Raw genomic sequence first — 13,790 nt, forward strand, 5'->3', positions numbered from 1 at the left:
AATAAGCAATAAGTAAGACAAGCAATAAGTGACAATAAGAACATGAGAACATTTTAGCTGCTTTAAATCTAAAGCGCTCTTTGTAAATAAGGTGAAGCATGCTGCGTCATGATTCACAATGGGTTACAAACACAACCTACAGAACTTAATTCAGACTCTTAGGTTCTTCTTTTTTTAGGACATGCACTGCAAAAGGTTTTGCAATGCAGAGCAACCTGATTCATACCATAAGGGTGGTTTGGACATCCTAGTACCAGGTTTTTCACTCAATTAGCGTCTAGGAGGAGGTGCACCTCTCCCTCTGCCCCGCCCTGGCCCTGGAGGTGGTCCTCTGGCATGTCCAGGAGGACCCCTTGGTCCTGGGGGGCGGGTCACAGCTGCTCTGGGATTTGGTGAAGCCAATGAAACATCCTTCTGAAGGTTAACCCCCTTCCCATTGGCTGCTGCTCCAGGATGTTTTGCCACCTTGGAAGATTTCCTGCCCTTCTCGATCACATTGTCTGCAAAGGCCAAAGTGAAAAACGGAGTGTATGTGCATGTACATCTAACGCATTTAGCTGTAGTATCATAACATGCCCACCAGCCACGTTACGATAATGCACTTTCTTCTGTTATCTTCACTGAAGCGGTTCCCAGTGTTTGTGTTCTTGCCACAATGGTTGCTGAGTGTATCGGTGAGAGGCAGACGATGGTAGGTAGGTAAAGTATTCTGTGAGAACTGACCTGGTGGGGGCTCCTCCACGACAGGAGGAGGGATCAGAGAGCGGTTGGGCAGGAGGTCCTCCAGATACTGCATGGCCTGATTGGTAGTCTCCTTGTTGTTCCTCCGGTTCTTCTCTTCGTCTCTAGCCTAAATACAAGCAAACAATCTAAACATTACAGCGGTGCATTCACTGAACTCAGGTACTCACTATTGTTCACAGTTGGGAATGTTTGTTCACATGTTCATAATCATTTACCATTTGCATCTTTTTCCTCAGTTCCAGGTTAGCATTTTCATAGTTTTTGGAAGTCACATTGAGATAATAGATGGCCAACCTGACACGGGACAAAAGAGCATTTCAAACATTTTAACATTATGATATACACTCACCTAAAGGATTATTAGGAACACCATACTAATAGTGTGTTTGACCCCCTTTCGCCTTCAGAACTGCCTTAATTCTACGTGGCATTGATTCAACAAGGTGCTGAAAGCATTCTTTAGAAATGTTGGCCCATATTGATAGGATAGCATCTTGCAGTTGATGGAGATTTGTGGGATGCAAATCCAGGGCACGAAGCTCCCGTTCCACCACATCCCAAAGATGCTCTATTGCGTTGAGATCTGGTGACTGTGGGGGCCATTTCAGTACAGTGAACTCATTGTCATGTTCAAGAAACCAATTTGAAATGATTCGAGCTTTGTGACATGGTGCATTATCCTGCTGGAAGTAGCCATCAGAGGATGGGTACATGGTGGTCATAAAGGGATGGACATGGTCAGAAACAATGCTCAGGTATGCCGTGGCATTTAAACGATGCCCAATTGGCACTAAGGGGCCTAAAGTGTGCCAAGAAAACATCCCCCACACAATTACACCACCACCACCAGCCTGCACAGTGGTAACAAGGCATGATGGATCCACAGGACTGCCGCATACTGGATGTTTTTAACTTTTCACACCATTCTTTGTAAACCCTAGAAATGGTTGTATGTGAAAATCCCAGTAACTGAGCAGATTGTGAAATACTCAGACCGACCCGTCTGGCACCAACAACCATGCCACGCTCAAAATTGCTTAAATCACCTTTCTTTCCCATTCTGACATTCAGTTTGGAGTTCAGGAGATGGTCTTGACCAGGACCACACCCCTAAATGCATTGAAGCAACTGCCATGTGATTGGTTGATTTGATAATTGCATTAATGAGAAATTGAATACGTGTTCCTAATAATCCTTTAGGTGTGTATGTGTGTGTTACGGTAACCGTATGTTATTTGCTTTAGTGTGTGTACTTACACCATCAGCAGCACTGCTGATAAGATCAGTCCAGGATTAGTTGCGTATCCCACAATATTTCCAATGAAGGTTGGTAGCTCCTCCAAAGTCTCCAAGATGACATCGTACATTTTCTCCCTCCCACTTGTAGAAAATAGATTAGCATGAATGTTTATTTGTGTGTGTGTGTGTGTGTGTGTGTGCGTGTTTGCGTGTGTGTGTGTACATAGGGATACATTGGTGCACCACATCAGGACAGCATCAGTGTCATTATTTAAGGAGATACATACTCAAAGACATTTGAGAACCACAGGTTGTACTGCATATAAACATAGTGGTAATTGTATATGAACAACTTCTCCATTAACAACTTCTTGATTCTTTTGTAGCTTATTTGATTTTAGAACAACTAAAAAGTTCATAACAATGGCCAAAATAATCTCTATTACCAAAAGACTGGTGCTAGGGTGCTGTTGGAAAACGCAGGGAAAAACATAAATTAGCTGCTTTACTGATTACAATAACACAGATTTTCCTGACGTTGTGTTTTTAATGTAACACGAAGCTGAATGCCTGATGCCCCCGATGTGCTTCCGTCTGAATGAGACACCTGAACGGGCCACAGTCGAAGGACGGCGGCATGGTCATGATGATGTAGATCACAGGCAACAGGCTGAGGAAGAGGACCAGGAGGAGGAGACCCATGTAGAAGTTGTTGGATTTGGAGGCCTTGAAGACCCTCTCGTGGGGCACGTTGGTGGCCATCACGGCCCAACACTGGAAGTACATTGAGCTGATGAGACGTAGGATGTTCAACCCCACCAGGCCAGGGGAAAAGAAGGCACCCATCCTAATACAAACACAGACAGAGACATGTCCCTTTTCTGTCGGTCAAAACGGGTGCGTGGAAATGTGTTTTTTACTCACCAAATCATTCCTTGATTGAAGATTAGTCCAAGCACATTGCCACTGATGTCAAACTCCCCATAAGATGGCTAAAATAAAAACAATAAATATGGCAACGCATGATGAATAATGTAAATGTGCGTCTGTTGGTCTGTCTTTTATCTCCGGCAGTAACAAGCTTCACATGGCAGGGACCAGTGTAACAATGAATGTGTAGGATCACTTATGTCACTGTATGGTATCCAGTTTTCGTGGAACAAACAATCTAGGCCGACGTATATAATGAAAGAAAAACAATTCCGTGAACAATGGTGCTGAAGGGAATAGTTTAAAGATCAGGGCTGGACAAAGAATATCCCTGTCTCCATATTGTTCTGGTATTGTTAACCATATATTAAACAATTACTTTCATTGTCATAAAAGTGAATAATAATATCTTGTTATTCATTAACTAAACTTGATTACTAAAGCATGTTATTATCATTTTATACCCTACTGTAATGAAAAGTGCTATTAACATTTCTATGGAAACACACACACACTTGAACAGTAGACTGTCAGATATCTGTAATGCTTTTTTAGCCTAGCACATACAAATCCAGCCTCCAGGTCCCAGCACCAGCAGTAGTTGAGGAAACGCACGATGACCGCTCGCAAGAAGTCACCAATCAGGATGGTTATATATGTAACTTCAATGTCATTGACAGTTAGCTTCATAAACTCCTGGAGAGAAAGCAAAGAAGGACAATAACACACAAAGCCTGTCGCACAGCCTCGTCAATGTGAACAATAAAGGCTCTTGCATGGGATCAGATCGGCTGGAGGAAAAGCTAGGGGGCAAATAGTTTAGCTAAAACAAATGGTGATAATAATGCCAGCCTTACTACGCCAACGGTGGTCTCCCAGCACGGCCCTCTGACTACATCAGCAGGGGCGATATCCAGAGGGGGGACGTCTGTGGTGTTGTGGTAGGAGCTGTAGTTGGCATAGTACTCTTTCAGGCTCCACATGGTAGCGTTCTTAATAGACTTCTCCTCTTCCAACTGTACAAGTTAACACAACAAGACGTCTTCTGAGGCGGGTGATTAAATGAGTCCCCAAAAAAAAAGCCCAAAGCCCACAAAACACGCACGCGCACACGTGGCTGAATAAACCCAAACACGCACCTGCAAGCACCCAGCGCCGACACACTGTCTGGTACCTTTTCGTTGACTTCGTCGAACAGGGCGAACAGGAAAGTGTAGAGGTTGCCAAGGAACAGGGCGAAGATGCGTCCCAGCTGCCACTTCAGGGCCACCCGAGGGTGGTACTCCTCCAGCTCAGCGATGGTCTCGAAGAGGGGGGGGCAAACGAGCCCCAGCAGGGACATCACCACGTCCACCTGACGGGTAAGACTGTCAATCACCAGGAGGTGGGCATTGGAAAACATTTCGGCGAATAAGCACATTCAAAGAATAAACGCCTTGTCTAAGCATAAAACCTTGAATAATAGCATGACAACCTGAAAAAAGGCGAGCACCAACGGCACATATCAGGCCAACAGAACCATAACAGAACATGTTGAACACAACTCAACCTGCCTCGTTCTTTTGAAACCAGGTGAGCTCATCCTGATCTTTCTTTGCATTGTCCTGGGATTGTTTGACCACATAGTAGATCAGGAAGCCACTGCCCCCTAGGCAGCAGAGGATCAGGAAGTTGGCTAGCACGCGCAGGAACCTTCGCAGATGAATGTTCTCGTCCTTCTGGTTCTCCTGTTCATCTACGATGGACTCCTACTGAGAACAAAGGATACTGTGGTTGAAGTGATTACAAAGGCCTATGTGTCAATTTAAAAAAAACACCACAGTGGATATTTGCATTTATTTGCATCCATGATTGGTAGATTTACGTTATAAACGATAGGGTCTGTGTGCCACAGCAGATCTTTGTGTAAGCCCTGACTGCTGACTTGTTTACCTTAAAGCTGGTGGTGACGGAGGCAAACTTGTTGTCGGCTGTCTCTGGGTTCCCGATGAGGTAATCCCAGCTGGTGAACATCTTAAAGCTGAAGGTGAACTGTCCCTCGTCGCCACCGTCCCCGCCCTCATTCGAGTTACGGGCCATCCTGAGGAAGACAGGAGACGGTTGTGACTTCCATCAACGATACCTGTGGGGGGACTTAAAGTTACATAGGTGGGCTGGTAACAGAACCAGTGCCCGTCCGAATCTCGGTGTTGACCATAACAATGCAGAGGGGCAGAGCTGACAACATAAGGGTTGCCCACAAGTTAACAACCATACCTCAGAGACGGTCAGTGGGTTTACAGTGCGTATGAATTTTACTCACATTCTAATGACAACCATCAGGCTGTAACCGAATATGCCTACGCCAACCAGTAGGTAGGAGAGGGGCAGTCTGAACTTGAAAACTCCGATGGTGCGCGCATCATTATAATAGCCGTAAAAGAGAATAGAATATTGACAGTAGCCCTGTTGAAATGAATGAAAATACGATGTTATTTTCTAAGTACTGGACATCACTATCCCATTGTGTGAACAATCAGGTGAAAGAAACATAAAGTTGAAAAGGTTCTAAATCCAAGGTTATTGACAGTCCTCACACCAAAATCCAGGAGAACGGAGTAGTCCATTGCATTAGCCTGCTCTGCTCTGGGAACAACTTTCCTGGGGATCGACCCATACGGAAGACCCATCAACACCTTGTAAGAAGAAAACAGGGACATTGTTATAATAATGTAACAATGAGACTTTAAGCCCTTCAACATCTCCCCATGCTGTATGCTGACCAAAATAAGAAATCACAGGACATTGTGCTTCTGGTTAAAAGCTCATACCTCTGGCAGAACCACGAGACCAAACATAAATCCAAACAAGACCATGTTTAGACCGAACATCCAACGCAAGAAGAGAAAGTAGGAAGCCACAGATGACCCAAAGTGACCTGTAACAACAGTTACATTGTGAGTAGACAAAACGACATTATATGTACAAGACATTACTTCAAATTGTGTTAAATACCCACTCTCAACCTCTTTAATCTTTCTCTCCCATGGAATACAGGCCGTTTTGAAATTCTCAAAGTCCCGGTTGAACTTGATCATTTTCTGGAGAGAGAAAAAGCAAGTTTATGAGAGAATATTGGAAAAGGTCAACGTTTGCTGTAGCTCTTGACTTACATAACATATTGCGACTGAGAAGGGCGACACATAACACATGGTGATGAGAAATCACAAAGATGAGGTTGCAATCAAGTTATATTTCCTCATTACTTTTTTAAGTGCTGTAGTTATGAATGCTTAATTGCAATATTCAAAATCAGTTGTACAGTCACACGGTTGTGCGGTTAACATGAGAAGGTACCTTTGCCATCATGACTTTGTAGGCGTAGAGCTTCCTCCCTTTGCCCTTTCCTAGAGCACCCTCAAATTTCTCCACAAAAGTCTGGCATTCCCTACAATTCCAACCCGTAAAAAGCAGATGACCCATCAACTAATAGATATATCAATCACTGGCTTGATAACAAACCAATGACTCAACTTCTTGAGTTTACAATGGATGAATAAAACAAAAATCAATCCATGACTCAAGACAGTAAAAGGTTAGTCAGGGAGATGTGGAGGAGGAAGTGTTGAATGTTAACCTGGAAAGAATCAGAGGGAATTAGCCAGCCATGGTCAGACACAATTGCATGCATTAAACAGTGTTAAGCTCATGAAAAAAACATGGTGTCTCATCTGTCTTAATGCTTTATTAGTGCTTCTGATCTGTTAGTGGCCTCTCCACTCTGCCTGCTTATGAGGAATCAAACAGTTTTTCTCCACCTCAGGTCCCTGAGGGCTTTTGACAAATTAATTTAAATGGGCAATATATGGAAGACCTTTACTGTACTATAAATACAAGCAGAAATGACCAGGAGATATCAGCAGTTAATGTTTTAAGTTAATGTTTCAAATGATATTTTTCTACAATTGTATTCAGACTGCCTGAGATATTCCCCATTTACACTTTTTCCCCAGTCCGTCTACCAGTTTGCTATGACTTGCATTCACCTCATACTCACTTTAGACACTCTCTGTATTTTCCTTCCCACCCTAAACCACCCTGGACTAACTCACATATTCCGGTATCGTTCGGTAAGGGAAGATGAGGAGTGTAAATTGTGTTACTGTTTAGAGGCAGGATTCTACACAGTGTCCTTTAAATGATTTCACACACTGAAAAATAGAACATATTTCAGATAATTTTGCAGAAATATCAGTAGTTTGCTTTGAATTTAATTAAATGTTGAAAATAAAATTGCATCACGTGATAAAATGCTAAAATGTAGAACAAAGAGAAAACTGCACTGTAAGAGGAAGTCTCTATGAGGCATGAAGGCCAATGGGAAAACAGCAGAGCAGTTTACTTTGAGAGTGGTCATTAGGTTGTCATAGTGGTAGTGTCAGTAGTCATTATGGTAGTGGTAGTGTCAGTAGTCATTATGGTAGTGGTAGTGTCAGTAGTCATTATGGTAGTGGTAGTGTCAGTAGTCATTATGGTAGTGGTATTGTCAGTAGTCATTATGTTAGTGGTAGTCTCAGAAGTCATTATGTTAGTGGTAGTCTCAATAGTCCTTATGTTAGTGGTAGTGTCAGTAGTCATTATGTTAGTGGTAGTGTCAGTAGTCATTATGTTAGTGGTATAGTCAGTAGTCATTATGTTAGTGGTAGTCTCAGTAGTCATTATGTTAGTGGTATTGTCAGTAGTCATTATGTTAGTGGTAGTCTCAGTAGTCATTATGTTAGTGGTATAGTCAGTAGTCATTATGTTAGTGGTATTGTCAGTAGTCATTATGTTAGTGGTAGTCTCAGTAGTCATTATGTTAGTGGTAGTCTCAGTAGTCATTATGTTAGTGGTATTGTCAGTAGTCATTGTGTATACTTGAGGTTTTGGAGCCTCCTCTTCAAGCGCCATGGTTTGTTCCTTAGAGTGGCTATCATCTTCTTCTTCTCTTCCACTTCCTCTTTTAGAGCAGCCATCTCCCCCTCTGATAGAGACTCTTCCTCCTCAGAATCTGTCTCATTCGAGCTGTCGGGAAAAAGAGCTGTCATCAAGAGCCTGGGTTTCAGGTCAGGGTTCATGTCAGCAAGATTAACCATTTGTTCCTGTCAGACTGTCTTTGATATGAGTGGTGAATGTGGCTAGGGGCTTTACATCATCCTATTATCCTAATACACACTTATGTTAAAAGCGTATGGCAGCCCAACATCAACAAGGAAAACAGACAGAAATGAGTTGACACAACAGAGGAAATTTCAAGTTTTAAGTAATGAGAAGACAAGAATAGCCCAGCCACCTTGTCTACCCATTGACCCAAACAGATACAAAACTCAAGTTCACTTCTGACCTAACACTATCCCTTCTCCTTTGTTGAGCTTGCAAAAATACCATTACAACCCAACACCATTGTAGTATTACAAATGCTATATTTAATATAAACTCTCATTACTTGCTGGGGGATGTTTTTAAAATGCTCAGTTGAAATAACTCAATAAGCCAATAGCTTAATGTTCGGAATAGTTTTTCATTACTCAACTCCCTGAGCAGTTTATCAGAGTCCTCTCTCACAAGCGTGCCTGAGTGGGGATATAACAGCCTGGTCAAAGGATACTACACTTACTGTACCTTTCATTCTTCCTCTTGTCTTTCTCATTCTCTTTCTCCTTTCCTCCCTTGGCTTTAGAATTGCCCTTCTTCTCCTTGTTCTGCTCTTCTTTCTGGTTCTTACTAGTCACTTTTTCACCCTTCTTTTTCTTCCCTCGTACGTCCTCTTCACTTTCCTCTTCACTCTCCTCCTTCGGTGCCTTTTTCTTTCTGCCAGCGGCATTTGTGCCCTTCCTCTGGACGCTCCTCTCCTCTTCCTCCTCCTCACTGTCCTGTGGCTTGGCATTTTTTTTACGACCCTTTCTTCTTTGTGTCTTGTCCTCTTCTTCTTCTTCTTCATCCTCACTGGTGGACTGTTTGGCCTTCTGTCCCCTAGCTCGTGAAGAGGGCTTTGCTCTTCTGTTTCTCTTCTTGGCCTCACCTGAGACACACATTCTCACTTATATATTTCATACAGACAACAGATATTCAAAAGCTTTATTTCCAGGCTTATTGACATTAGAGGAGGGTAAACTGTATGTGTTTTATTTGGTTTTTATTTAGTTCTCTTTTGTGCCACTGTTTACTGTCGTCCATGGGAATCAAACCCACATTAAGGATGCAAGCATCAAGCTCTAGACAATCAGACACATGGGAATTGTGACCACCTAGAATGGTCAAAACACAATTTTACAATCTGACTGTATAAAGTAAACATATCTTTTACCCTATGAATTTCTTACTTTTTTATTGGCCGGACCGTGTAAGTGGAGCCGCCCAAGAAAAGCGGATGCCTCTTACTGAGTGAGTGAGTCACTGACGACCCCTTGTTAAATACCGTAGTGGTTAGAGACATGGACGGTCTTGCAAAGGACCCGTGTTTGAGCCTCGTTGGAGTCAAAACAAATACACTAGGACGTGTTCAGGATAGACATAAACTATGCTGGCTAAAAAACCTTCACTAGCTACATTATAGTAAGCCTAAAATAAAACTGTTTACGGTTATTTTGCAACTATTTCTGTTTGATTTTCAAAGTGTGCACCCATGCATTCTTTCTGGGGTAACACATAGTATCACAACCCCTTGCGCAGTAAAAGAGGAGGCATGATTCTCACTTCACAAAAAAGTCAGTTATCGTCACCCACAGTGGATATAGAAAGTCTACACACCCCTGTTAAAATGCCAGGTTCTTGTGATGTAAAAGATTGAGACAAAGATAAATCATGTCAGAACATTTTTCAACCTTTTATGTGACCTATAACGTGAACAATTCAAATGAAAAACAAACTGAAATCTTTGAGGGGGATAAATAAAAAATAAAAAACTCACAATAACCTGGTTGAATAAGTGTGCACACCCTTAAACTAATACTTTGTTTAAGCTCCTTTTTGGGTAGGAGTCTGTAAGCTTGGCACATCTTGACATGGCAATATATGCCCACTCTTCTTTGCAAAAGCACTCCAAATCTGTCAGATTTGGGGAGGACATCTCCTGTGCACAGCCCTCTTCAGATCAACCCACAGATGTTCAATTGGATTCAGGTCTCGGCTCTGGCTGGGCCACTCCAAAACGTTAATCTGCTTCTGGTGAAGCCATGCTTTTGTGGATTTGGATGTGTGCTTTGGGTCGTTGTCGTGCTGTAAGGTGAACTTCCTATTCATCTTCAGCTTTCTAACTGACACCTGAAGGTTTTGTGCCAAAATTGCCTTGTATTTGGAACAGTTCATAATTCCCTCCACCCTGACTAAGGCCCCGGGTTCCAGCTGAAGAAAAACAGCTCCAAAGCATGATGCTGCCACCACTATGCTACACTGTGGGTATGGTGTTCTTTTGGTTATGTGCAGTGTTGTTGTTGCTATAAACATACCTTTTGGAATTATGGCCAAAACGTTCAACCTTGGTTTCATCAGACCATAACACATGCTTTTGGGGGACTTGATGTTTGTTTTTGCAAACTTCAGCCTGGCTTGGATGTTTTTTTTGTAAGAAAGGGATTCCGTCTTGCTCCCTACCCCATAGCCCATTCATATGAAGAATACAGGAGATTGATGTCACATGGAGCACACAGGCAGTACTTGCCAGTAATTCCTGCAGTTCCTTTAATGTTGTATGCCTCTTGGAAGCCTCCCTGACCAGTTTTCTTCTCGTTTTCTCATACATTTTGTGGTGCCATATTTTCTCCACTTGATGATGATTGTCTTCACTGTGTTCCATGGTATATCTAATGCTTTGGAAATTATTTTGTACCCTTTTCCTGAGTGATATCTTTCAACAATGAGATCCCTCTGATGCTTTGGAAGCTTTCTGTGGATCATGGCTTTTGCTCTGAGATGCAACGTCAGGAAGATCCTACTAGAACAGCTGAACTTTATTTGTGATTAATCAGAGTCACTTTAAATTATTGCAGGTGTGTTATTACTTCTATTTAACATGAGTTTGAATGTGATTGGTTAATTCTGAACACAGCCACATCCTCTGTTATAGGAGGGTGTGCACACTTATGCAACCATGTTATAGTAAGGTTTTTATTTTTCCCCTCAAAGATTTCAGTTTGTTTTTCTCATCTTTTCACTTGACGAAAAAGTCAGTTATCATCAACTATATTGATAGTTATTGTATCAATGTCATTCACGAATGAAAGAAAAACAAACGTTGATGTGTTATGAAAGGAAATAGCTTAGGCAGTGTAATGTTTGTTTTCAGTCTCACTCGCAATTGTTCAATTCCTATGACTATTCCAAGTAGTAAGATACTAGTAGGCCTATTACTTTTTAATAAGTCTTTAAACTTCATAAGAAACATTAGTCTGTTCAACAGGGCTAAATGGTGTCTAGCTAAATATTTTAAACTTAGCATTATGTTAACGTGTGACAAAATGATCTAATGTTGAGAGGCAGTTGTATGACGAGGTATATGTCCCAATCAGTCCCAATACTGGCATACTAGCTTACTATATACTAAACAATACGTACTTCACCATCATCTGCGAAGTATGTACTTGTAGTATGTAGTATGCTATTTGAGATTCATCAGTGTTCCGCGTTCCATTTGTACACGGAGGTTGGAATTTCTGAGTTCCAAGTTGGAAGTTTCAAATGGAATGCCCCCTCAAGTCGGAATTCCAACTCGGAAGGTCGGAACAACCCCACTAGCCCCGAGTTCGTAATCCAAGATGGCAGTACCTTGTATCAACAGTAAGTGAAAGGTGTAGTTTTACAGTTTATTTTAGCAAATCTGTTTATTTTTGTACACTTTTAGTACTGTCCAACTGCTCTCTGTGGGCATGTTGCTATGGTGTTATTTACCACATAAATGCATTTTTGTCAACAGAAAGGGAATGCGCAACCAAGGCTTTCCTCAGGGCATCCATCTTGTTTTCCGACTTGGACTTTTGGAATGCAATCACCTTGGGTTAACTCGGGTGTGACGTCATTCCTAGTTCCGACTTCTGACTTCCGACTACTGTGTTGTCCCCAAGCCAGCGTCACTGGACGTCATTTCATGAAAAGCAGTACTTTTGTCAATACATACATCTTAAATCCTTTCTCCAACTTGCTAGCTGCAGTCCTTGCAAATACAATTATTATTGCATTTAAGGCTACTCTTGTAAACAACTTGAGTAAAAGAGTACCATTATTTTAATAACAGAGCCGCACAACCAGAAATGGAGGTTGTGCAGGGAGCCTAATCAGACTTGAGGGGGCATTCCAGTTGAAACTTCCGACTTGGAACTTGGAAATTCTGACCTCTGAGTACAAATGGAACGCGCCATTATTCCTTCTAATCGCGGGTGGGCTGAGCTTTACCATTGAGATTAACAATCTCTTTTTCAAGAGGAACCTGGCCAAAAAAGCAGCACCCCGAATTTACAGTACATAAAATCACAACATAAACCATAAATGTATATTTATATAATATATATAAGGTATAAAATGTATAATATAATAATTTGAACAGGAAACCTAAACATCTTCTCTCCTCAAAATGTCTGTAGGTTATGTCATCATTGTGTCTTTCCTTTTCAAACAAAATTCCAAACATTTACATTTTCCAAAATTTGACATTTGCTGTTGGATAGGTAATTACAACCATAGTGTTCTTGTGATATACAGATGTAAAAAAATACTGTATGTTTTCACACGGAAACTAATAAGAGTAAGAACAAACACATTAGAAAACACATCATTTATGACTTACCCTCACTCCCACTGTCTACATCTCCATCAATTTCTATTCCCACTATGAAGGAATACACACAATCATTCAAAATGTTAATAAATATTGCATAATAATATTACATAATCGTTTTCTGTAAAAAAAATGTGTAAAGTAAACAGTTCCAATTGGATTAAAAGTTTGCTTGATATAGATTACCTTACCTAACATACAGTTCAATATAATGTTGAGTTGTATGTTTACTCAACTTACTCTGTTTCAGAATTTGATCAAGTTAATTTGCATATCAATATGTAAAATTAAGCTTTTTATACATAAAGTATTGGAAAATGGCCCATTGGAAAATCTGTTTTTCTTATGTAATAATATTTCACAGTTTCATTGTACTAATAAAATGTACTAACAGTAATAACAATAGCACTGAGAGGAGATTAAGAGGGTTGCACTTTCACAGGTAGGTAGTTTTCAAATAATTCAACACCCAGCACATCATCCGGAAATATATTACAAACCTGTGAAATTTGTTACTGAATCTGAGAAATGTATGTACAAAACAAAATTTAAAACATATTGTAGAAAGTATGCATGAAATCAAAAAAAGTTTCTAGAGAAATCCAATAGAATACACAGTTTCACTCTGGAAAACAAACCCACTCTCATATAAATCCTACCCACCATCTGCCATTTTAATTGCAAGGTCATTTTTCTTCCTAGGAGGCATCTCGGCTTAATGTTCTCCTCTTAAAAGGCTCTTCAGTTCAGCCTGCTGTCTTCCTCAGGCCATGAAGATCATAGGTAAGTGAATGTCAGTCACACCTGTGCAGGTGCACACACAGTCTGACAGGTGTGCCAGTGTTTGGGTTAATAGACTGGCTATCTCCCTGACAACCACCAATGATTGTCCAAGACATGGTCATCTTGAAGTCAGAAGATGAAAGACAAAATATAGAAGGACAATGAAGAGGTATAAAGAGGTATTAGTGAAAGTCAGTTAATCTCTTACACTGTGAGAGGGCACAACTCCCCATGCATACACAAACGGTTATATGAACACACACACACACACATACATTAATTACACTCCTATGCCTTACTGTGTAAA

General features: G+C 41.2%; 1 protein-coding gene across 1 annotated transcript; it reads right to left on the minus strand.

Annotated features, from left to right (window-relative positions):
* Window positions 1–37: 37 nt before the first annotated feature.
* On the minus strand, window positions 38–13,409 carry tmc2b (transmembrane channel-like 2b). The gene is made up of 20 exons (XM_034296527.1): window positions 13,360–13,409; window positions 12,710–12,804; window positions 8,538–8,953; window positions 7,810–7,958; window positions 6,250–6,340; window positions 5,912–5,993; window positions 5,724–5,830; window positions 5,490–5,588; window positions 5,216–5,358; window positions 4,846–4,993; window positions 4,467–4,661; window positions 4,088–4,267; window positions 3,771–3,929; window positions 3,481–3,609; window positions 2,908–2,975; window positions 2,591–2,830; window positions 2,002–2,124; window positions 960–1,038; window positions 724–850; window positions 38–500 (listed from the first exon to the last, which is right to left on the minus strand). Exons 1-20 carry the CDS (start codon window positions 13,407–13,409, stop codon window positions 271–273), a joined length of 2,910 nt encoding a protein of 969 aa, XP_034152418.1. The 3' UTR covers window positions 38–270.
* Between the last annotated feature and the right edge of the window lie 381 nt (window positions 13,410–13,790).

The sequence above is a fragment of the Esox lucius genome, chromosome 13 (assembly GCF_011004845.1).
Source record: "Esox lucius isolate fEsoLuc1 chromosome 13, fEsoLuc1.pri, whole genome shotgun sequence".
NCBI classification, from domain to species: domain Eukaryota; kingdom Metazoa; phylum Chordata; class Actinopteri; order Esociformes; family Esocidae; genus Esox; species Esox lucius.